The 25,025-nt window shown below is 43.6% G+C and overlaps 1 protein-coding gene across 1 annotated transcript in view; it reads right to left on the bottom strand.

Annotated features, from left to right (window-relative positions):
* Positions 1-25,025, bottom strand: part of slc25a46 (solute carrier family 25 member 46) — a 56,398-nt gene that overhangs the window by 22,100 nt on the left and 9,273 nt on the right. Inside the window, exons 3-6 of the mRNA XM_073068222.1 lie at positions 22,020-22,062; positions 21,069-21,126; positions 17,555-17,632; positions 1,994-2,094 (exon numbers count right to left, since the gene is read on the bottom strand). Coding sequence (XP_072924323.1) covers positions 1,994-2,094; positions 17,555-17,632; positions 21,069-21,126; positions 22,020-22,062 — 280 coding nt within the window. The remainder of the gene's footprint in view (positions 1-1,993; positions 2,095-17,554; positions 17,633-21,068; positions 21,127-22,019; positions 22,063-25,025) is intronic.

Below are 25,025 nucleotides of genomic sequence, written 5' to 3'. Positions count from 1 at the left end.
TCCAAATTTTAAATTGTATCACTGGGCATTTGTATTAAAAAGTCTTAGCTATTGGATGGAGGAGGATAAAGTTTCATTATGGAAAAATATAGAACAAGAGCTAACAGCACCAAGGTTGAAGGACTTTCTCCTTATAGGTATGTCTACCAAAAAATGTGATTTGTATTACGGTCCAATTTTAACCCATATGCTACAAGTGTTTAGAGCAGCAGAAAAATTCCTAAAATTTAAAAGTGTATGGTGCAAATCATCTCCATTATGGAACAATAATCATTTTCTATCTGGGGGGAAACCATTCACTAATAGAACTTGGGAGAATAAAGGTATTATTACACTTCAAGATATTAATGGGGCAAGTGCTATCCTTAGCTTTCAAGAACTGATATCTCGATATAATATTGATAAACACTCTCTTTTCTTCTACTTTACAGTAAGATCAGCTTGTAAAGCCTACAGCATTCCCTGGGGGCCAGATTTAAAGGACCAACCCATTTTAAGTTGGATACAGGGTGCTCCAGGACAGATAGTGTCATATATCTATGATAAATTAAACTCCCAGAATTATATACCCACATCAGGAATGAAAGCCTGGGATAGGGACATATCTGAATTGGGACAAGACTTAGACTGGGATGTGATTTGGGATAATGCTGCCAGTGCTTCAAAAAACCCAAATCATCGGTATATACACTTGAAATTTTGTCATAGAGCATATCTAACACCAAGAATTAGACATCAAATGGGACTGGTTCCTGACCCATATTGCTCATTTTGCCCCCACGGAACTGTTGGCTCTTTTATACATGTTGTATGGGAATGTCCAGGGGTTTTTGGTTTGTGGGGGAAGGTTATCAGTACTCTTACAGAACTAACGGGGGTACAATTACCAATGGACGCCGCTGTACATCTTCTAAATGACGACTCCCACCTTTCCCTCACGGAGAAAACACGCAAAGTCTGGCTGGCAGGCCTGACTGCAGCTAAGAAGATTGTAATCCAGCATTGGAAACCTCCTCATGATATTTCCAGTACTCACTGGCTTCGGGGCTTTTTTGACATTCCTTACTTGGAACCTTCATCAGCAAGAGTAAATGATGCACGACCAAACACAATCTGAATGTGGACAAATTTGATATCTAACTGAGAAGTTCTTTTGTTAAAATAGGAATGCTCTGTCTGTGTGTGCACAACTATTCAGTTGGTTGGTGGAGGGGAGAGGGATGGGGGGGAGAGAGGGGTAGAAGGGGGATGGTGAGGAAGGTTGGGGGGTGGCTGGGTTAAACAGTTAAAATGTAATTAGCAATTGGTTTATTGAATGTAATTTGTTGGTGTTGCAATAAAAAATTAGTAACAAAGAAAATTGAGTAAGTGCTTTCTACTCGGTTAATTCTTATCTCTAGATCCGAATGGAAGTTTCCTATTCTCTGTGGTACAAAATTGCTGTTCTAGGCTAGGCGCCATCTTTAATCTTTTCCCCTCTCTCTTCAACTAGTAGATCTCTATCGCTCTTTTGTCTGTGTTTTCTTTATTCTATCAAATCTGAATAAAATTATCGTGAAACAACAAGTAGGTGTCCCTTTTCTGAACCCTGGATCAAAAACATAAGAATCCAACACTACCTCAATATTTTCCCCTTTTTGCTCTCTTTTTGCAATGCTTATGTATTTTTTAAAATAATTATTTCAATTTAGTTTTTATTATTATTATAAATTGCAATGTATCGCTGCTGCAAAACAACAAATTTCATGACATATGCCAGTGATATTAAATCTGATTCTGATTATTGCAAAACTAACTCAAGCAATTTTTAATCATTTCTCCAAATACAAAAATGAATTGAATCCCCAACACCCCCAGAAATCCTCAGCAACATGGTTTCTCTTTATGGTTTTATTCATAAAGTTTATTATGCTAAAGGAAGAGAACTGACTTAGTTATTAACTTTCTGTGACAAATTGAAGTGGATTTTAAATAGCACAGAATTCTCACTTACCTAGGAAGAGGCGTGAATTCACTGATGATTCCTTCAGTACCCAGAGCTATTCCTTGAACAATGAATGTACTTCCCATCCCTTTCCATAATCCTTTTATACCCTGCAAATATAAAATATAGAATGCAATAATCATATATTCATATATGCAATTTTCACAAATGTTATAAAACTTACTGTGTCTTCAATGAAAGACTATACTGATCTGATCTTGGCCTAGGATCTATTTTCCTGTTTATTCCTCAACTACCCAATAAAACAAAATCCAGCCTATTTTGGCCTTTTCTCTAAATCATTAACCTAGATTTGTAAATGGCTTTGGTCCCGGTACTGATCACAGCAACCCACAAGTCACAGATACCACGTGAGCATAGCAATTAGTGCAACACTATTACAGCTCGGGGAGTTCTGAAGTTCAGAGTTCAATTCCGGCACCGTTCTGTAATGAGTCTGTATGTCCTCCCTGTGGAATGCATGATTTTCCCCCGGGTGCTCCACTTTCCTCCCACGAGTCCAAAGATGTACCAGATAGGTTAGTTGGTCATTGTAAATTGTGCCATTAGGTTAGAATTAATCCAGATTGTGGGGTAGCTGGGATGGTGTGCCTCAAAGGACTGGGAGGTGGTCCTCCACACTGTATCACTAAATAAAATAAAACTAATTCTAACTTGTTTTCTAATTGCCAATCAATCTATTATTCATGCTAATATATTATACAAAAACTGCAATAGCCTGATCCATCAAGCCTGACCAGTATTCTCTAGTATTGAATATTTTTCCCGTTATTGTCCTTACACTTTGCACATTACACAGCAGTGTAATTAATTTTCTAGTGAACTGAGTAAGCTCTAAAGAAGAAACACGCACAAAATTCTGGAGGAACAGCAGGGCAGGCAGCATCTCTGGAGGGAAATGAATAGTTGACATTTCGGGCCAAGACCCTTCATCAGTACTAGAAAGGAAGGGGAGCAGAAGCCAGAATAAAAAGTTGGGAACAGAAGCACAAGCTGGCAGATAATAAATGAATCTACATGAAACAGGAAAGTAGATGGGTGGAAAAGGGCAGATGAAAAGGAATCATGGGAGAAGTGGGAGGTGATACATGGTAGAGGGAAAGGGCCGAACAAGGAGGAATCTGATAGGAGCGGATAGAAGAACATGGAATAAAGGGAAGGAGGTGGGGAACCACTGGGAAGTGATGGACAAATCATGAGGGGCAGGGGAGGGGAACAGGGGTGAGAGAGCCACAGGAATGAGGGAAAACAAAGTGGGGGAGGGTGGAAAGAGAGAAAACAGAGGGGAGTGGTAACCTGAAGTTAGAGAAGTAGATGCTGACGCCATCAGGTTGGAGACTACCAAGACAGAATATGAGATGTTGCTCCTCCAACCTGCATCTGGCCTCATTGTGGAAAGAAAGGAGGCTGTGGACAGACATATCGGTGTGGGAATGGGAAGTGGAATTGAAATGGTGGCCATCAGGAGATCCTAGCCGTTACAATAAACAGAATGAAGGTGCTTGATGAAGTGGTCTCCTAATCTGTGTCAGGTCTCACCTTTGAAAAGGAGGCCGCACCAGGACCTCACATCACTTCCCTCTAATTCCATACCCCTTTCCCTTTATTCCATAGTCTACAGTCCTGTCCTAGCAGATTCCTTCTTCAACCTTTTGCATCTTCCACCTTAATCATTCTCGTTCATCCCACCTGCCTCATCTATCTACCTTCACTTCCTTACCCGGACTCACCTGTCATCTGACAGTTTGTGCTCTTCCCTCTCACCCCACCATGTTATTCCAGCTTCTGCCTCTTCCCTTCCAGTCCTAATGAAGGATCTTGGCCCAAAACATTGATTGCTTATCCCTCTTTATAGATGCTGCCTGACCTGCTGAGTTCCTCCAGCATTTTCAGTGCTTTCAAGATTTCCAACAAATGCAGAATCTTGTGTCTAAGTTTTAAACATACATGGTTTTCAAGGCCCCTGTGAGATTAAAAGGAGCACTGCCTACAGGGCTCTAGTCAGTTTTTTTTTTGAGTTTATGAAGTAAAAATGTGACATAAAATAAATAATTCCAGCAAATTCAGCCACACCAACAGCAGAAAACCAAGGACAAGACTGGAAAATACCTGCAGGTCATGTGAAGCCAAAGGAGCAGCTGGTGCATATCACAAGTACTTGTTTTGCAACCATCGACTCCAGGCAGAGAATCTCTGAAGGGTATTGATAATAGCTGGGTGACCTTTCATGTAGAGACACTGCCCAGAAGGCGACACTAGCAAACTACTTTTGTAGAAAAATTTGCTAAGAACAATCATGGTCAAATAGACTATGATGACCCACGTCATACAATATGGCTCTTAACGATGATGATGTATCTCTAATGCCATATGCTCATAACATATTAAATGCCTTTGGATATCAAAATACCACTGTATTCAACTTTATAACTGTGCTCATTACATCTTTAAAGAGCCCTAATAGATTAATCAAATATGGTTTACCTTACATAAATGTATGTTGATTCCGTTCAACTGCCCTCTACAAATTCCAAAATAATGAATTCCAGTAATTGCCCAATGGTTTAAAAGGAAAACTGGACTTTGGCTTCCTGCTCTGTCTCCTTTCTTGAATTTAATTACATTTCACATTCTCAATTACAATTCTATGTGATCACAATTCTATCTCCTTTACCAGCATTGGAGAGGGATAGAGACAGACAAGTTAGGAAAGCATTTAATTGGAGTAAGGAGAAATATGAGGCTATCAGGCAGGAACTTGGAAGCATAAATTGGGAACAGATGTTCTCAGGAAGTGAATGGAAGAAATGTGGCAAATGTTCATGGGATATATGCATGGAGTTCTGCATAGGTACGTTCCAATGAGGCAGGGAAAGGATGGTAGGGTACAGGAACCATGGTGCACAAGGCTGTTGTAAATCTAGTCAAGAAGAGCTTACAAAAGGTTCAAAAAACCAGGTAATGATAGATATTCAGAAGATTATAAGGTTAGAAGGAAGGAGCTTAAGAAGGAAATTAGGAGAGCCAGAAGGGGCCATAAGAAGACCTTGAGGGACAGGATTAAGGAAAACCTCAAGGCATTCTACAAATATGTGAAGAGCAAGGTGTGACAGAATAGGACCAATCAAAAGTGTGACAGTGAAAAGTGTGTATGGAACTGGAGGAGATAGCACAGGTACTTAATGAGTATTTTGCTTCAGTATTCACTACAGAAAAGGATCTTAGCAATTGTAGGGATGATTTACAGTGGACTAAAAAACTTGAGCATTGTGACGACCCACTTTTTGCGCAGGCGAACCGGCTCACAAATAGCCAGCGCGCGGGGGGAGACTTTAGTAATGCACCTCTGACGTCATTTCCGCCCGGAGAGTGCGGGCGCTAGGGATTAAATGCTAGCGCCACGAAGTTTGAATAAACTAGTCTCGAAACGACTTACCAACTGCGTGGCGTTATTTCAGCGCTGTGTGTAGCACATCGCTACATTGGTGACCCCGACGGTCCAAACGGGATTTGGACCAAAGATGACCAACTCTTCATCTGTTCACGCAGTTTCGCTAAAACTGCCGACTTTCTGGACGCTGCAACCACGCGTGTGGTTTAGCCAAGCAGAAGCCCAGTTCCAGATTCAGCAGACATCTTCTGATTCCACGCGTTACTACAACGTGGTGAGCGCCCTTGACCAGGAGACGGCCGCCCAGGTTGCGGATTTCATACAGTCGCCCCCGGAAGAAGGCAAATATGAAGCATTTAAAGTGCTGCTCATTGGGACCTTTGGCCTCTCACGGCGTGAGTGGGGTGCCCGCCTGCTTCACCTGGGCGGTTTGGGAGGCAGACTGCCGTCAGCATTGATGAATGAGATGCTAACCCTGGCTGACGGACACAAGCCCTGCCTCATGTTCGAGCAAGCGTTCCGAGAGCAACTGCCCGAGGATATACATCTGCTGCTGGCCAACGCAGATTTCAGTGAGCCCCGGAAGGTGGCGGCCCAGGCAGACATGCTGTGGAAAGCCAAGAGGGAGAGCGTGGCGCCCGTCGGTCAGATTACCAGCCCACACGCCCAACAGCAGATCAGACCAGGCCCGGCAGGGGGGCGCACACAACACAGAGGCAGGAGTGAGGAGGCCAGTGAACAGTGGTTTTTCTACCACCAGCGGTGGGGCACAAAAGCCCGCGGTTGTCGCCCGCCCTACAAGGGCCAGGGCCAGCTGCCGCTAATGACTATGGCGGCTGGCCACCAGGACAGCCTCTTGTACGTCTGGGACAAACAGTCGGGACGCCACTTCTTGGTCGACACCAGAGCGGAAATCAGCGTCTTGCCCCCGACGGGGTACGACATCCGCAACAGGAAGCCAGGACCCACCCTGAGGGCCGCAAATGGCAGCACAATACGGACCTACTGCACCCACACAGTGCAGCTGCAGTTCGGCGCCAGCTGGTTCATGTGGGACTTCACACTGGCCGCGGAGGCCCAACCACTCCTGGGGGCGGACTTCTTGCGAGCTCACAGCCTGCTGGTCGACTTGCAAGGAAAAAGACTGGTACATGCTGAGAGTTTCCAGACGTTCTCCCTGCGTGAAGTCAAGTTGCCGGCCCCACACCTGGACTCCACCATGCTGTCAGACAACAAATTCACCAGACACGGGGTTCAGCACCACATCCCAACCAAGGGACCGCCCTTCCACGCCCGCGCACGAAGGCTCCCCCCGGAAAAGCTCCGCCTGGCGAAGGAGGAGTTCAAGAGGATGGAGGAATTGGGGATCGTACGGAGGTCCGACAGCCCATGGGCCTCCCCCCTGCACATGGTGCCCAAAGCAGCTGGGGGTTGGAGACCATGCGGCGACTAGCACAGACTGAACGAGGCTACAACTCCAGACCGCTACCCCGTGCCGCACATACAGGACTTCGCAGCAAACCTGCACGGGGCAAGAATATTTTCCAAAGTAGACCTCGTCCGGGGATACCATCAAATCCCGGTTCACCTTGAAGACATCCTCAAAACAGCACTTGTCACCCCGTTCGGCCTGTTCGAGTTCCTCTGAATGCCGTTCGGCCTGAAGAATGCCGCACAGACGTTCCAGCAGCTAATGGACGCGGTGGGACGCAACCTAGACTTTCCGTTCATCTATTTGGATGACATCCTTATAGCCAGCAGTAGTCGCCAGGAACATCTGTCCCACCTCCGCCAGCTCTACCTCGATACCATTGACTTCCTGGGCCACAGGATTACCAAAGACGGGGCAACACCTCTGCCCGCCAAGGTAGACGCGATCCGCCACTTTGCCCGGCCCAACACGATCAAAGGCCTGCAGGAGTTTGTTGGTATGGTGAACTTCTACCACCGTTTCCTCCCCTCAGCAGCCCGTATCATGCGTCCTTTGTACACCCTGATGTCGGGTAAAGGCAAGGACATTACTTGGGATGAGAAGGCCGCGGCCGCTTTCGTTAAAGCCAAGGAAGCCTTGGCAGATGCCGTGATGCTGGTGCACCCCAGAACGGACGTTCCGACCGCACTCACGGTGGACGCATCCAACATGGCAGTCGGTGGGGTGCTGGAGCAGCTCATCGAGGGGCGCTGGCAACCCTTGGCGTTCTTCAGCGAGCACCTACGACCACCCAAACTCAAGTACAGTGCTTTCGACTGGGAACTGTTGGCACTGTATCTGGCAATCCAGCATTTCAGGTACTTCTTAGAAGGCAGGCCGTTCACCGCGTTCACAGACCACAAACCGTTGACCTTCGCATTCACGAAGGTGTCCGATCCCTGGTCGACTCGCCAGCAACGACATCTGTCCTACATCTCCAAGTACACGATGGACATCCAGCATGTCTCGGGAAAGGACAACGTCATGGCGGACACACTCTCCAGACCAGCTGTCCAGGCCCTGTCCCTGGGGGTGGACTATGCAGCACTGGCGGAGGCGCAGCAGGCAGACGACGAGGTGCCCAGCTACAGGACCACAGTCTCGGGTTTGCAGCTGCAGGACTTTCTCATAGGCCCAGGTGAGAGGACCCTCCTGTGCGACGTGGCTACCAGCCAACCTCGCCCCATCGTCCCGGCAGCCTGGAGACGGCGAGTTTTCGACTCCATACACGGTTTGGCGCACCCATCTATCAGGACAACCGTCCGACTGGTCTCCAGCAAGTTCACTTGGCACGGACTTCGCAAGCAGGTCAGTGAATGGGCCAGAACGTGCGCGCAGTACCAAACAGCCAAGGTGCAGCGGCACACTAAAGCCCCGCCGCAGCAGTTCGAACCCACCCACCGGAGATTTGACCACATTCATGTGGATATCGTGGGCCCCCTACCAGTGTCCCAAGGAGCGCGGTACCTCCTAACTATGGTAGACCAGGTCACGAAGTGGCCAGAGGCGGTCCCGCTCACCAACACATCTGCTGATTCCGGCGCCCGAGCACTGACTGCAATCTGGGTAGCACGCTTCAGGGTACCGGCCCACATTACCTCCGACAGAGGCGCCCAGTTCACCTCCAGCCTGTGGTTGGCTGTGGCCAGCCTGTTGGGAACGCAGCTACACCACACTACTGCCTACCACCTACAGTCGAACAGACTAGTGGAACGCTTCCACCGTCACTTGAAGTCGGCTCTCATGGCCCACCTGAGAGGACCTAACTGGGTGGACGAGCTTCCCTGGGTCCTGCTTGGAATTCGTACAGCGCCCAAAGAGGATCTGCACGCCTCATCGGCCGAGTTGGTGTACGGCGCACCCCTGGCCGTCCTGGGAGAGTTCATACCAGCCCCAAGGGGGCAAGAGGAAGAACCCGCAGCAGTCCTGGATGGACTACACGTAAGGCTCGGCAACCTGGCCCCCGTACCGACTTCACAACACGGGCAGGCCCCGACCCATGTACCCAAAGACCTGCAGGACTGTAAGTTTGTGTTTGTACGAAGGGGCGGACACCGGGCACCGCTACAGCGGCCGTACGAGGGGCCGTTCAAGGTGATCAACAACAAATGGTCCACGTACATTCTGGACATTGGGGGGAGAGAGGAGGTTTTCACAGTGGACTGACTCAAACCAGCCCATGTGGATTTGGCGCAGCCGGTCGAGGTTCAGGCACCGCGGCGCAGAGGCAGACCTCCCAAACAGAGGCTGATCCAGACAGTGGATATTGGGGGGTGTATCGCCGGTTCTGGGGGGCGGGTTATGTGGCGACCCACTTTCTGTGCAGGCGAACCGGCTCACAAATAGCCAGCGCGTGGGGGAGACTTTGGTAATGCACCTCTGATGTCATTTCCGCCCGGAGAGGGCGGGCGCTAGGGATTAAATGCCAGCGCCGCGAAGTTTGAATAAACTAGTCTCGAAACGACTTACCGACTGCGTGTCGTTATTTCAGCGCTGTGTGTAGCACATCGCTACAGCATGTAGATATTAAGAAAGAGGATGTGCTGGAGCTTTTGGAAAGCATCAAGTTGGATAAGTCACTGGGTCCGGATGAGATGTACCCCAGGCTCCTGTGGGAGCCAAGGGAGGAGATTGCTGATCCTCTAATGATGATCTTTGCATCATCAATAGGGACGGGAGAGGTTCTGGAGGATTGGAGGGTTGCAGATGTTGTTCCTTTATTCAAGAAAGGGAGTAGAGATAGCCCAGGAAATTATAGACCAGTAAATCTTACTTCAGCTGTTGGCAAACTGATGGAGAAGATCCTGAGAGGCAGGATTTATGAACATTTGGAGAGGCATAAAATGATTAGGAATAGTCAGTATAGTTTTGTGAAAAGCAGTTTGTGCTTTATGAGCCAAATTGAATTTTTTGAGGGTGTGACTAAACACACTGATGAAGGAAGAGCAGTAGAAGTAGCGCATTTGGTTTTCAGCAAGGCATTTGACAGGTGCCCCATTCAAGGCTTATTGATAAAGTAAGGAGGCAGGGGATCCAAGGGGATATTGCTTTGTGGATCTAGAACTGGCTTGCCCACAGAAGGCAGGGAGTGGTTGTAGACAGGTCATATTCTGCATGGAGGTCGGTCGTGGTATGACTCGGGGATCTGTTCTGGGATCCCTGCTCTTCAAGATTTTTATAAATGACCTTGATGAATAAGTGCAGGGATGGGTTAGTAGTCTTGCTGATGACACAAAGGTTGGGGGAGTTGTGGATAGAGTGGACGGCTGTCAGACGTTAGAGTGGGACATTGATAGGATGTAAAACTAGGCTGATAAGTGGCAGATGAAGTTCAACCCAGATAAATGTGAGGTAGCTCATTTTGGTAGGTCAAATATGATGACATAATATAGAATTAATGGTAAGACTCTTGGCAGTGTAGAGGATCAGAGGGATCTTGAGGTCCGAGTCCATAGGACACTCAAAGCTGCTGCGCAGGTTGACTCTGTGGTTAAGAAAGCATACAGTACATTGGCCTTCATCAATCATGGGATTGAGTTTAGCAGCCAAGACGTAATGTTGCAGCTATACAGGACCCTGGTCAGACCCCACTTGGAGTATTATGCTCAGTTCTGGTCGCCTCACTATATGAAGGATGTGGAAACCACAGAAAGAATGCAGATGAGATTTACAGGATATTGCCTGGATTGGGGAGCATACCTTGTGAAAATAAGTTGAGTGAAATCGGCCTTTCTTCCTTGGAGCAACGGAGGATGAGAGGTGACCTGATAGAGGCGTATAAGATGATGAGAGGCATTGATTGTGTGGGTAGTCAGAGGCTTTTTCCCAGGGTTGAAATGGCTAGCACGAGAGAGCACAGTTTTAAGGTGCTTGGAAGTAGATACAGAGGAGATGTCAGGGGTAAGTTCTTTTTTGTTTACATAGATAGCGGTGAGTGCATGGAATGAGCTGCCGGCGACAGTGGTGGAGGCGGATACGATAGGGTCTTTTGAGAGACTGCTAGACAGGTACATGGAGCTCAGTAAAATCGAGGGCTATGGGTAACCCTAAGTAATTTCTACAAGTAAGGACATGTTCAGCACAGCTTTGTGGGCCAAAGGGTCTGTACTGTGCTGTAGGTTTTTGATGTTGCTATTCTCTCGATGTTATTTGCTTATTATTTTTCTTCTTGTATTTGCAGTTTGTTATCTTTTGCACACTGTTTGAATGTCCACATTGGTGCTGCCTTTCTTCTTTATAGGGTGACATACTGTATATGTACTTTGATAATAAACTTACTTTGACCTATACTCATTTGTTGATTTCCAGAACAGAGAATTTTGTAAAAACATGCCCATTAGCACAAGAAAATAACCTCTCCCTCAATGTCACAAAAACAAAGGAGCTGGTTGTAGACTACAGGAGGAGAAGAGACAGGCTAGCCCCTATTGACATTAATAGATCAGGAGTTGAGAGTGTGAACAGCTTTAAGTTCCTCGGCATAAACATCACCAAGGATTTGGAGAAGGAAGTCTGAGAATTGGAGCTGGAGTGCGGCGGGAGCCATTTTGATTTTTTTCTTCTTCTCATCGGAGTTAAGAGAGGCTGGACTGCACAGGCATGTGATGTCGGGCAGTGAGGCGCACAAGATTTAAAAAGTCAGAAATCCTGATTCGGGTTTAATTTGGAGAAGGAAGTCTGAGAATTGGAGCGGGAGTGTGGCAGGAGCCATTTTGATTTTTTCTTCTTCTCATCAGAGTTAAGAGAAGCGGGACTGCGCAGGCGTGTGACGTCCGGCAGTGATGCGTGGAAGATTTAAAAGGAACACAGCCTTATACAGCGAGCAGCATCGTTTTGCGGGCAGGCAGCGGAGTGAGCCAGGAGCAGAGTGAAAGCTTAAGGGCTTGGGCTCAACGGGCTTAGGCGGAAACAGGCGAGGCAAGGTAGGTTTAGTTTTCAATTTTTCCTGTTATTTGAGGAAAGGGGGAATTATGAGTGTGAGGGCAGCTTGTTGTTCTCGGTGTTGGATGTGGGAGGTCCTGGAGACTCCTAGCCTCCCGGACGTCCGTATCTGCGCCAGGTACGCCGAGCTGCAGCTCCTAGGGGACCGTGTTAAGGAACTGGAGCTGCAGCTCAATGACCTTTAGGGAGAGTGAGGAGATGATAGAGAGGAGTTACAGGCACGGGAGGGCCACGGGAGGCAGACAAGTGGGTCATGGTTCGGAGAGGGATGGGGAAGAGTCAGGTACTAGAGAGTACCCTAGTGACTGTACCCCTTGACAATAAGTACTCCTGTTTGAGTACTGTTGGGCAGGGGGGGCAGCCTATTTGGGGGAAGCAACAGTGGCCGTGCCTCCGGCCCTGTAGCTCAGAAGGGTAGGGAAAGGAAGAGGAAGGCAGTAGTAATAGGGAACTCGATAGTTAGGGGGTCAGATAGGCGATTCTGTGGAAGCAGTCAGGAGACCTGGATGGTAGTTTGTCTCCCTGGTGCCAGGGTCCGGGATGTTTCTGATCGTGTCCAAGATATTCTGAAGTGGGAGGGTGAGGAGCCAGAGGTCACGGTACATATAGGTACCAATGACATAGGTAGGAAAAGGGAAGAGGTCCTGAAAGGAGAATATAGGGAGTTAGGAAGGGAGTTGAGAAGAAGGACCGCAAAGGTAGTAATCTCGGGATTACTGCCTGTGCCACGCGACAGTGAGAGTAGGAATGGAATGAGGTGGAGGATAAACGCATGGCTGAGGGATTGGAGCAGGGGGCAGGGATTCAAGTTTCTGGATCATTGGGACCTCTTTTGGGGCAGGTGTGATCTGTACAAAAAGGACGGGTTGCACTTGAATCCTAGGGGGACCAATATCCTGGCGGGGAGATTTGCAAAGGCTACTGGGGAGACTTTAAACTAGAATGGTTGGGGGAGTGGGAATCAAATTGAAGAAACTAGGAGAGAGGAGGTTAGTTCACAAATAGAGAAAGCTTGTAGACAGTGTGTGAGGGAGGATAGGCAGGTGACAGAGAAGGGGAACACTCAGACCAAAGATATAGGGGAGAAGGAAGAAAAAGATAATAAAGTTGTTTGCACCATTAGGGATAAAAAGAGAGTAAGAGGTAGAGAGTTTCTTAAATGCATCTATTTTAATGCTAGGAGCATTGCAAGAAAGATGGATGAGCTTAGAGCATGGATTGATACCTGGAAATATGATGTTGTAGCTATTAGTGAAACATGGTTGCAGGAGGAGTGTGATTGGCAACTAAATATTCCTGGATTTCGTTACTTCAGATGTGATAGAATCGGAGGGGCAAGAGGGGGAGGTGTTGCATTGCTTGTCGGAGAAAATATTACAGCGGTGCTTTGGCAGGATAGATTAGAGGGCTCATCTAGGGAGACTATTTGGGTGGAATTGAGGAATGGGAAAGGTGTAGTAACACTTAACGGGGTATATTTTAGACCACCTAATGGGGAGCGAGAATTGGAGGAGCAAATTTGTAAGGAGATAGCAGATATTTGTGTAAGCACAAGGTTGTGATTGTGGGAGATTTTAATTTTCCACACATAGACTGGGAAGACCATTCTGTAAAAGGGCTGGATGGCTTAGAGTTTGTAAAATGTGTGCAGGATAGTTTTTTGCAGCAATACATAGAGGTACCAACTAGAGAAGGGGCAGTGTTGGATCTCCTGTTAGGGAATGAGATAGGTCAAGTGACGGAGGTATGTGTTGGGGAGCACTTCAGGTCCAGTGATCACAATGCCATTAGTTTCAATATAATTATGGAGAAGGATAGGACTGGACCCAGGGTTGAGATTTTTGATTGGAGAAAGGCTAACTTTGAAGAGATGCGAAAGGATTTAGGAGGAGTGGATCAGGACAATTTGTTTTATGGGAAGGATGTAATAGAGAAATGGAGGTCATTTAAAGGTAAAATTTTGAGGGTACAGAATCTTTATGTTCCTGTTAGGTTGAAAGGAAAGGTTAAAAGTTTGAGAGAGCCATGGCTTTCAAGGGACATTGGAAACTTGGTTCAGAAAAAGAGAGAGATCTACAATAAATATAGGCAGCATGGAGTAAGTGAGGTGCTCAAGGTATATAAAGAATGTAAAAAGAATCTTAAGAAAGAAATTAGAAAAGCTAAAAGAAGATATGAGGTTGCTTTGGCAAGTAAGGTGAAAATAAATCCAAAGCGTTTCTACAGTTATATTAATAGCAAAAGGATAGTGAGGGATAAAGTTGGTCCCTTAAGAGAATCAGAGTGGACAGCTATGTGCAGAGCCAAAAGAGATGGGGGAGATTTTGAACAATTTATTTTCTTTGGTATTCACTAAGGAGAAGGATACTGAATTGTGTAAGGGAAACAAGTAGGGTAATTATGGAAACTATGATGATTAAAGTAGAGGAAGTACTGGCACTTTTAAAGAATATAAAAGTGGGTAAGTCTCCAGGTCCTGACAGGATATTCCCAAGGACTTTGAGAGAAGTTAGTGTAGAAATAGCAGGGGCTCTGACAGAAATATTTCAAAGTCACTAGAAACGGGGATGGTGCCAGAGGATTGGCGTATTGCTCATGTGGTTCCATTGTTTAAAAAGTGTTCTAAGAGTAAACCTAGCAATTATTGGCCTGTAAGTTTGACGTCAGTGGTGGGTAAATTAATGGAAAGTATTCTTAGAGATGGTATATATAATTATCTGTATAGACAGGGTCTGATTAGGAACAGTCAACATGGATTTGTGCGTGGAAGTCATGTTTGACAAATCTTATTGAATTTTTTGGAGAGGTTACTAGGAAAATTGACGAGGGTAAAGCAGTGGATGTTATCTATATGGACTTCAGTAAGGCCTTTGACAAGGTTCCACACGGCAGGGTAGTTAGGAAGGTTCAATTGTTAGGTATTAATATTGAAGTAGTAAATTGGATTCAGCAGTGGCTGGATAGGAGAGGCCAGAGAGTAGTGGTGGATAACCATTTGTCAGGTTGGAGGCCGGTGATTAGTGGTGTGCCTCATGGATCTGTACAGGGTCCAATGTTGTTTGTCATATACATTAATGACCTGGATGATGGAGTGGTAAATTGGATTAGTAAGTATGCTGGTGATACTAAGATAGGTGGCGTTGTGGATAATGAAGTAGGTTTTCAAAGCCTGCAGAGAGATTTATGCCAGTTAGAAGAGTGGGCTGAAGGCAGATGGAGTTTAATGCTGCTAAGTGTGAGGTGCTACATTTTGGTAGGAATAATCAAAACAGGACATACTTAGTAAATGGTAGGGCATTGTGGAATGCAGAAGAACAGAGTGATCTAGGAATAATGGTGCATAGTTCCCTGAAGGTGGAATCTCATGTGGATAGGGTGGTGAAAAAAGCTTTTAGTATGCTGGCCTTTATAAATCAGAGCATTGAGTATAGGAGTTGGGATGTAATGTTAAAATTGTACAAGGCATTGGTGAGGCCAAATTTGGAGTATTGTGTACAGTTCTGGTCACGGAATTATAGGAAAGATGTCAACAAAATAGAGAGAGTACAGAGGAGATTTACTAGAATGTTACCTGGGTTTCAGCACCTAAGTTACAGAGAAAGGCTGAACAAGTTAGGTCTTTATTCTTTGGAGCGTAGGTTGAGGGGAGACTTGATGGAGGTATTTAAAATTATGAGGGGGATAGACAGAGTTGACGTGGATAGGCTTTTTCCATTGAGAGTAGGGGAGATTCAAACAAGAGGACATGAGTTGAGAGTTAGAGGGCAAAAGTTTAGGGGTAACACGAGGGGGAACTTCTTTACTCAGAGAGTGGTAGCTATGTGGAACAAGCTTCCAGTAGAAATGGTAGAAACAGGTTCGATTTTGTCATTAAAAAAAAAATTGGATAGGTATATGGACAGGAAAGGAATGGAGGGTTATGGGCTGACTGCAGGGAGGTGGGACTAGGTGTGAGTAAGCATTCGGCACGGACTAGAAGGGCTGAGATGGCCTGTTTCCGTGCTGTAATTGTTATATGGTTATATGATTTCAAAAGGTCTGTACATTTCCGGCTGTGTGATGAAAAAGGCACAACAGTCCCTCTTTCACCTCATACAGTTGAAGAAGTTTGGTGTGGGCCCCCAAATCCTAAGAACTTTCTACAGGGGCACAACAGAGAGCATCCTGACTGGCTACATCACTGACTGGTAATGGGAACTGAACTTCCCTCAAACACAGGACTCTGCACAATGATGCAGACGGCCCAGCTCATCTGTAGATGTGCACTTCCCACTATTCAGGTCATTTACAAAGACAGGTGTGTAAAAAGGACCCGAAGGATCATTGGGGACCTGAGTCAGCCCAACCACAAATTGTTCCAGCTGCTACCATCCAGAAAACTGTACTGCAGCATAAACGCCAGGACCAACAGGCTCTGGGGACAGCTTCTTCCATCACGCCATCAGACTGCTTAACTCATGCTGACACAACTGTATTTCTATGTTATATTGACTATTCTGTTGTACATACTATTTATTATAAATTACTATAAATTGCATATTACACATTTAGATGGGAGACATAACGTAAAGATTTTTACTCCTCATGTATATGAAGGATGGAAGTGATAACATCAATTTAATTTAAGTTATTCATTTTAAGGCCATCAAATCCAGGATACCAGTCAGTCATTAGCTTCCATTGCACCTTTTCTCCCATGTTTGTCCTCCCTTTCTGAACTTTGTTGTAATTGGGATGCTTTGAGTTTTGAAGATAGATACAAAATAGTTGTTGAAAGCCTCTCCAATTTCCTCATTTCCCATTAATGTCTCAAACTCAATCTCTCATTATTTCATGTCTTTTTAAAAAATCTCCCTCAGTTCGCTATGGATAGACTGCCCTTCAGAAAGTCATTATTCCTCAATGGAATATACCTTCGTTGAGAATTAAGAAATATCTCAAAAATGTCTGCTAATAGCTTATCTCTATCTTTTAGTTTGCTTTCTCAGTCCAGTTTAACCAAATATATCTTCATCTTTGTAGCTACTTTTAATTATGGCATCAGTTTCCAATTTTATATTCTGATGCTCAAATTGTTAACCACTGATAGTTTAATATTTAACAATCACTCTTCCCACAATCATTTACTATAAGATCATTAATTAATCTCCTCTCATTGCACATATCCAGATATTTTAAAAGTGCCTTGTTTGGTTCCAAGAGGTATTTTCGCAGAGAATATCCAAAATACACTATAAAAGTCCTCAAAATTATCTTTGCCAATTGATTATGTTTAAACTATATGAACATTAAGGTCTTCCACAAAATATTACAGCACATTTCTTTCATGACTCCTTTATTTCTTGATTTATATTCTTTCCTACAGTGGACCTATTGTTCAGGACCCAACAGATAACTTCCACCAGGAAATCTGCAGATGCTGGAAATTCAAACAACACACACAAAATGCTAGTGGAACACAGCAGGCCAGGCAGCATCTATAGGGAGAAGCACTGTCGACATTTCGGGCCAAGACCCTTTGTCAGGACAGAGCTTCTCCCTATAGATGCTGCCTGGCCTGCTGTGTTCCACCAGCATTTTGTGTGTGTTGTTAGATAACTTCCACCAGTGACTTTCTTTTCCTGCAGAAGACATCAGATCATATGGTTTGCAAATGTATAGTAGAAAAGTAAAAACGCAAAGCTACATCATGTATAGAATGGAAAAATACATTGCATTTCTGATGAGTACAATTGTAAAAGCCTACCTGTGTTTTGCTGAAGTGGTACATAATATTAACAACGGTGAAAGGAGTGAGATGATAGTTTTTTGCATGATAATTAACCTGAAATAGAATGTAGGAGGTTAAAAATATTTTCATCCATAGCAAATATAATATTAACTTTATGTACAATTGCAACAGTTTTAAAATGTCTCCTGCCACTCAGTATAGATTTCATATGCTCACATTCATAATGGTTATTCAGATATTATAAATATTCTGGAAATATTCAGTGGACCAGGTAGCACATGTGGAGAAAATTAATATATCTGGTCAATGACTTTCATTGGACCAAGAAGTCTTCAAACCATTCTTCGTTCAGAAATACAGACTCGGTTGAGAATGATGATTCATCCATGGCTATCAAAGGCAAGCAAGGATGGTGCTAAGTTGTTTCACTCTCTACAGATACTGCTGGACCTGATGAATATCATTTTATTTCATTTCTTATCAAACAGCTGGAGTTTCTTTATTTTTCAACCATAGGCTGCCAACAGTTACAGGAAATTTTCATTTATTTCTCATTCCCCAAGAATGGGTATACAGCAACATTTGATGGGAGTTGGGAATTAAACCAATACATTTCTTGTTTTTGCTAGAGCTATATCAGGTGGTATCCTTTATCATCTGACCACTGGAGAGACCTGTTCACCTACCCCTCCAAATGATAACAATACCTACAGATGGTTTCAAAGTACCTGAAATAAATACCTCTTTTTCAATTTTGCTCATCAATATCCTTGTGTAATACATGAATACATGATTAATCTTTGGTGTCAATCATAGCTCAATTTTAGAACACTTGCCTCTAAGTGAAAGAGTATGGGTTCAAGTTCTATTCAGTCACTTGACTAAATGAATTGAGACCAACAATTCAGTACTCCAATTTCAGCTTGGGTATCTAATCTGATCCTTCAAAATGGCAATAAAAGACTAAGCAACATTTTTTCGAGCAAGATCCCTGGCTAATACTTCCTTTACGTTGCACAAAGATTCATTGGTCTTCATCACATCCCTGTTTGTGGATCAGAGAGAGATGTGGAACAGCCAAAATCTATGAAAGACACCATTTTCAGTGGGACAATTCTTCTGCTGCTCAGAAAAAAAATTGCAGCTCACTTGACAGTGACATGCTGTTCTCCACCCCCCCCCCCCCCCCAGAACCCTTAGTATAGCCACAGCACATCTGAAGACTGCAAAGTATTATCTCAAGAGTCTGAAGCCTCAATCTCTCAAAATCACTGACAGCCAGTGAGTCTCACCCTTCAGGTTCAGTAACCAAAGATGTCAATGCGATTGGGCCACTGAATATTTAAGAAATCACAAATGTTCTGTGTGCTTGGTTACTTAAGGTAGTTATACCCATGGGTGGTTAATGGGGTCAAGCTCCCAATACCGATTTAAATGATCCCAATGGCATCTGCCTCTAAGGGGCAAAGGTGGGTTACTGGCACCTTAAAACCAGTCACTTAGGGCAGATGGGGCTTGTCAACCATGATTGGCAGCTCATCTGGAAGAAAAACTCTAATCTCAAACCTCTCCTGCCTTACATCTATACCCACTTTACCCACTCGTGAAAGGCTTCAGGAGTATACCAGAAGGAAAAATCTGAAGCTGGAGTCCCTAAGGCAGTCCTACACTGAGGTCAATGCTGACTGGTAACTCCCGTGATGCTGCTGGTACCAAACTGTATTGGTCTCTGCTGTTCATTTGGATTCATCAAATGTGTGGAGAGGGGGAGCTTCCCACATGGGCCACAGCTTGCTTTCCATATTGTTGTGTCCAGGCTTGGGTATCTAGACAGCTAGGAGGCCTCACTCACTCTATAATACTTGGGGCAAGCAAAAATGCCCAAATAAAATTTAACTTTAAATCATTTTAACTCAGATTAAGCGATCAAAACTAAAACAAATGGTCAGTAAGTTGATGGAGAAGATCCTGAGAGGCAAGATTTATGAACATACGGAGAGGCATAATATGATTAGGAATAGGCTTTGTCAAAGGCAGGTCGTGCCTTACAAGCCTGATTGAATTTTTTGAGGATATGACTAAACACACTGATGAAGACAGAGCAGTAGATGTAGTGTATGCGGTTTTCAGCAAGGCATTTGATGAGGTACCCCATGCAAGGCTTATTGACAAAGTAAGGAGGCATGGGATCCAAGGGAACCTTGCTTTGTGGATCCAGAACTGGCTTGCTCACAGAGGCAAAGAGTGGTTGTAGATGGGTCATATTCTGCATGGAGGTTGGTCACCAGTGGTGTGCCTCAGGGATCTGTTCTGGGACCCCTACTCTTCGTAATTTTTTAAATGACCTGGATGAAGAAGCGGAGGGATGGGTTAGTAAATTTGCTGATGACACAAAGGTTAGGGGTGTTGTGGATAGTGTGGAGGGCTGTCAGAGGTTACAGTGGGACTTTGATAGGATGCAAACTGGGCTAAGAAGTGGCAGATGGACTTCAACCCAGGCAAGTGTGAGGTGGTTCATTTGGTAGGTCAAAAATGATGGAAGAATATAGTATTAATGGTAATATTCTTGGCAGTATGGAGGATCAGAGGGATCTTGGGGTCCGAGTCCATAGGACACTCCCCAAAATTGCTGCATAGGTTGACTTTGTGGTTAAGAAAGCATATGGTGCATTGGCCATCATCAATCGTAAGATTGAGTTTAGGAACTGAGAGGTAATGCTGCAGCTATATAGGACCCTGGTTCAGACCCACTTGGAGTACCGTGCTCAGTTGTGGTCGCCTCACTATTGAAGGATGTGGAAACCATATAAAGGGTGCAGAGGAGATTTACAAGGACATTGCCTAGATTGGGGAGCATTCCTTATGAAAATAGGTTGAGTGAACTTGGCCTTTTTCCTTGGAGCGACGGAGGATGAGAGGAGACCTGATAGAGGTGTATAAGATAATGAGAGGCATTGATTGTGTGGATAGTCAGAGGCTTATTCCCAGGGTTGAAATGGCTAGTATGAGAGGGCACAGCTTTGAGGTGCTTGGAAGTAGGTACAGAGAAGATGTCAGGGGTAAGTTGTTTTTTTTTTAAAAACACAGAGAGTGGTGAGTGCATGGAATGGGCTGCTGGCGACAGTGGTGGAGGTGGATATGATAGGGTTGTTTAAGAGACTCCTGGACAGGCACATGGAGAACTGAAGAATAGAGGGCTATGGGTAACCTTAGGTAATTTCTGAGATAAGAAGATGTTCGGCACAGCTTTGTGGGCCGAAGGGCCTGTATTCTGCTGTAGGTTTTCTATGTTTCTAAATAATTGTTAATTGCTCAGCAATTATTTCTCCCATTCCTTTAAATGGGGCAGCTGTGCTTATGCCACGAAGAGTTCAATAAATAACTCTGGAAAACTAGACTTCTTTAGGGATACCTGGGTAATTTTTGGTACAAGTGCTAAGGCTGGGAAGGAAATGCTGTCCCATTATATTTCCTTTAATTTCAATAGGATTTTACTAGTATGCCAAGGCAACTTTACAAAACAACATACCTGACATTGCCGCCGGAAAACAATACAGGGATGTGCCAAGACATTTTCTGTAAAGAGACTTTAAAAGATAAAATATAATCAGACAAAAATACAAAGGACAAATTATTTCATTAAACCTACAAAACTTCCAGCCAAAAACAATTGAGAATTTAAATCAGGCTGATTCTCATTAGAAATGATGGTGATTCCAAACTGAAGGCAAGGATGTCTGCATGTGTACAGTCAAATGACAAGTGTCTGCTCCGAGTGATAGAATTGGATTGCCAAGTCTATTACTGCTGCACATTTGAACTCAGTTTCACTATGATTCTCTGGCTTGGGAGGTGGTGGAAATTGCTGCGTGGATAACTTTCAACACAGGAGCCAGGAGCCATGGAAAAGGCAAACCCTTAAATTAAAAAAAAACTACTTAAATTGCTTTCAATTTATAATTTATTAATTTATTTAAGGTATTTGAGTTAAATCGGCAGTCTTTGCTGGATGTCAAAGCTCACAGGATTATATATGTGCACGGTCTCCTCAGTAGGTTTATAAGAAGCTCTGCTGCTGTTCAAAGCACACCACTCACTGGGATATTGAGAATATGGCAGACAAGAATGAACCTTGGAAGATCACCAGCAAGATTTGGCCCATCAGTAACTTAAGCCCGATTGTACCTTTGATTTCATTCAAATGAACTAAAGTAGCATGTTTTATACAATAATTCAAATCTAAAATAATTTTTAATGGTTTATTCCCCTCTGCATCATGACAATTCCCAGGTTCAATGCATGGTAGCTCTTTCCAATTAGTTACAGTCTAATAAATCAGTTTTCCTTTGTACAACTCATTTGAAAAATAATGTTCATAACAATTTCAGACAACTTTAGTCATTTTACAAGAAACAACATGATACTTTGCTAAGCAGTAAACCTGAAATTCCAGAAAAACTATAAAGCATAAATATAGTACCTTGCAAGACCAATGCCAAATCCTGCAAATCTATTTAACTGATCTGGAACAAAATAAAATAAACAGTTACTATAAATGACCTTTCAAAATACATGTTAAATACATTCACCGTTTCCACATTCTCAGCTAGTTTTATTTCAGTACGAAATTATCATCAGTAATTTTGGACTTTATTGATCAAAAACCATAGCCGCAATTATTTTATGTATGGAAGCAGTTTAGAAGGATTATAAGGTGTGGCTTAATTCCTTTCTTTTGAGATCCTTCCCTCCCATCTACAAGGGAAAAGTCAGCACTGTGATGGAATAATCTCCATTTGTCCAGAAAACTGAAATTCCAGCACATAAGCAGCTCAGCAGGATAAATGCTCATGATGACCATCACCCAATCTTCCACTCTAAGCATTTATCCCTCTACCAGTGCTGCACTGTAGTTGCAGCTGACTATAATTGCAGCTGCTAAACTTTCATCACTAGCATCTCTCAAGCTCTCAGAGGAACACCACCTGCATGTTTTTTCCAAGCCCTACTAGCTTAATTTGAAAAAGAAACTTGTTGCTCCTTCATTAACGCTGGGTGTAAATACAGCAGCTCCCTATGCAACAGCACAGTGCAGCACCAAAACTGAAGAGGTTTGGAAAGGGTGGATAAATAGCACCTTCTCAAAAATCACTGGGGCTGGAACAGTGCTCACTTTCTGTAAATAATTAAAGAAAAATCTCCTTTTAAAAATGTAATTACGTTAACTTCTTGCCAATACCAAAAAGAAAAAAAAAGGAAATAGCCAACAGGTAACACACAACCAGTACAGAAAGGGATGTTTTAAGTTTGAGGCCAAAAACATTTCATGAGGTTAGCAAGATGCATAACCACATGAATTTCCTGTCATATATTAGCTGATTTAAATAATTATGAAATATTTTGCTTTTATTAAAAATGCAGCTTCCACAGCACTTTGTTTCATCAAATAAGAATTATTCACAGTACAAATACTGATTCAATGTTCAACAATTATAACAGGGTGACAGTAGTCAAAAAACACTATCTACGTACTCACTTTCAAAGTAAATTTATTATCCAAGTATATATATATCACCATATACAACCCTGAGATTCATTTTCTTTATCTTCACCCTTGATACAATTAAGCCTCTCAATTATTCATCAATTTTTGGCTTGGTATTTTACAAATCTTGACATTTATCAGCAGTGGATAATGATGCAAGTTAGGAGGACAGAGTGGCACAGCTACAGCCTTGTAGTTTGCGTGCCAAGCTTAATCCTGACCTCCAGTGCTGTCTGTATGGAATCTGCATATTCTCCATGTTCCCAATTCCCTAGGTCTCTGTTTTCCAAGTCACAAAACAAGTTAACTGCCAAGTTAATTGGATAGTCTCAACTATTTCTGGTGTAGATGGCTGGAGAATTGGGGTGGCACCAGAGAGAAAAGACCCTGGGAAAAATCAAAAGTTCAAAGCATTTGCAGAGTAAAAAAGAAATGCAATAGAAATTACAAAAAATTATACATGAACAAAGGCTGACAAGCAACCACTATGCAAAAGACATTATACAAATAAACAAAATACTGCCAATGTCAAGGCAAAGTTATCAAAGCACATACATGTCATCATATACCACCCTGAGATTCATATTCTTGTAGACATTTAGAAGAAAATAAAGAAATATAATTGATGAAAATTACACATAACAAAGACTGAAAAACATCCAATATGCAAAAGAGGATGAATTGTGCAAATAATACATAAATAAAAAAGTAAAGGAGTTGTAGAGTCCTTGAAAATGAGTCTATAGCAGGGGTTCCCAGAGGTACACAGACCCTTGCTTAATGGTATTGAATCATGGCATAAAACAGTTTGAGAACTCCTGGAATATAGGCTATAGAGTTAGTTCAGTGTTGAGGTGAGTGAAGTTATCCATACTGGTTCAGGAGCCTGATGGTTGTAACTGAACCTGACAGTTTGGGCCCTCAAGGCTCCTCTACCTCCTGCCCAATGGTAGTAGTGAGAAGAGAACATGGCCTGAATGATGGGGGTCCTTGATGATGGGTGCCAAATTGACAGGGAAATTAGGTTAATGGGAGTGACATGGGTCAGCAAAATAGGGTGCATGGCTGTAGTATAAAGAACTTGTAGAGTAATGATAGTATATTTTTCAGGTCAGGTGACAACATAAGGTTTTCTGAACTCTTACCATATGGGGTCTGGAGGTCTGTAGCATCTGAATGTCTGTCAGTGGTTTGATAGCGGGATTCTTTCGAAATTTGGATTTATCATTCATCTGTAAACGTCAATGTACTGTGTAAGCCCAAGGAATGTTGTGTGTCATGGACATTGTGAGATTAAGGAATGAGATAACAAGCAGCGATCACTGAAATGTCCAATTATTTATAGCAGGCGTCAGCAACCCTTTTGCCTCTGTGGGCTGGATCGTGTATTAATGAGCGAACGGTGGGCCAGATAAATGCCATAAAAAACTTGAAATATGGGAATTATCCATTTAAATACATCGTTATGTTTTGCCTCATGCTAGAAAATCATTTGTGCTTAAGGTTGCCTACCCCTGATTTATAGACTGTGTTGATGGACACAATGTGTTGTTTGAATGAAACAAATAAGATTGTGTTAATGGACAAGAACAAAGGATTTGTGTGTCACTTGATAATATTGGAGTATAAAAGTATAAATTTTAAAATTGCTATTCGCTATGCATGTACCCAATTTAGTAGGAGAATGAAATCCTAAAAATGTAGAAGACAATGGTGTGTTAATGAGAGGTAGCTAAGAGATGTAGATTAGAACATGATTAAGTCAATTGGTAGAAACAATGGTGGCAAGATGTACGTGTGGTACATGTGATACGCAACTATAGACCGATTACATATGCTAATGCAACTGAACCAGGAGATTGCTATAAAAAATGCTGTGTCCGAGGATCGGTGGGCAATCAGCGACTAGTTCAATGACTGTCTCAGCTTTGATTTGCAAAT

This window comes from Hemitrygon akajei, chromosome 2 (assembly GCF_048418815.1).
Source record: "Hemitrygon akajei chromosome 2, sHemAka1.3, whole genome shotgun sequence".
Taxonomy (NCBI): Eukaryota; Metazoa; Chordata; class Chondrichthyes; order Myliobatiformes; family Dasyatidae; genus Hemitrygon; species Hemitrygon akajei.
This window is presented reverse-complemented; position numbering and strand designations above follow the sequence as displayed.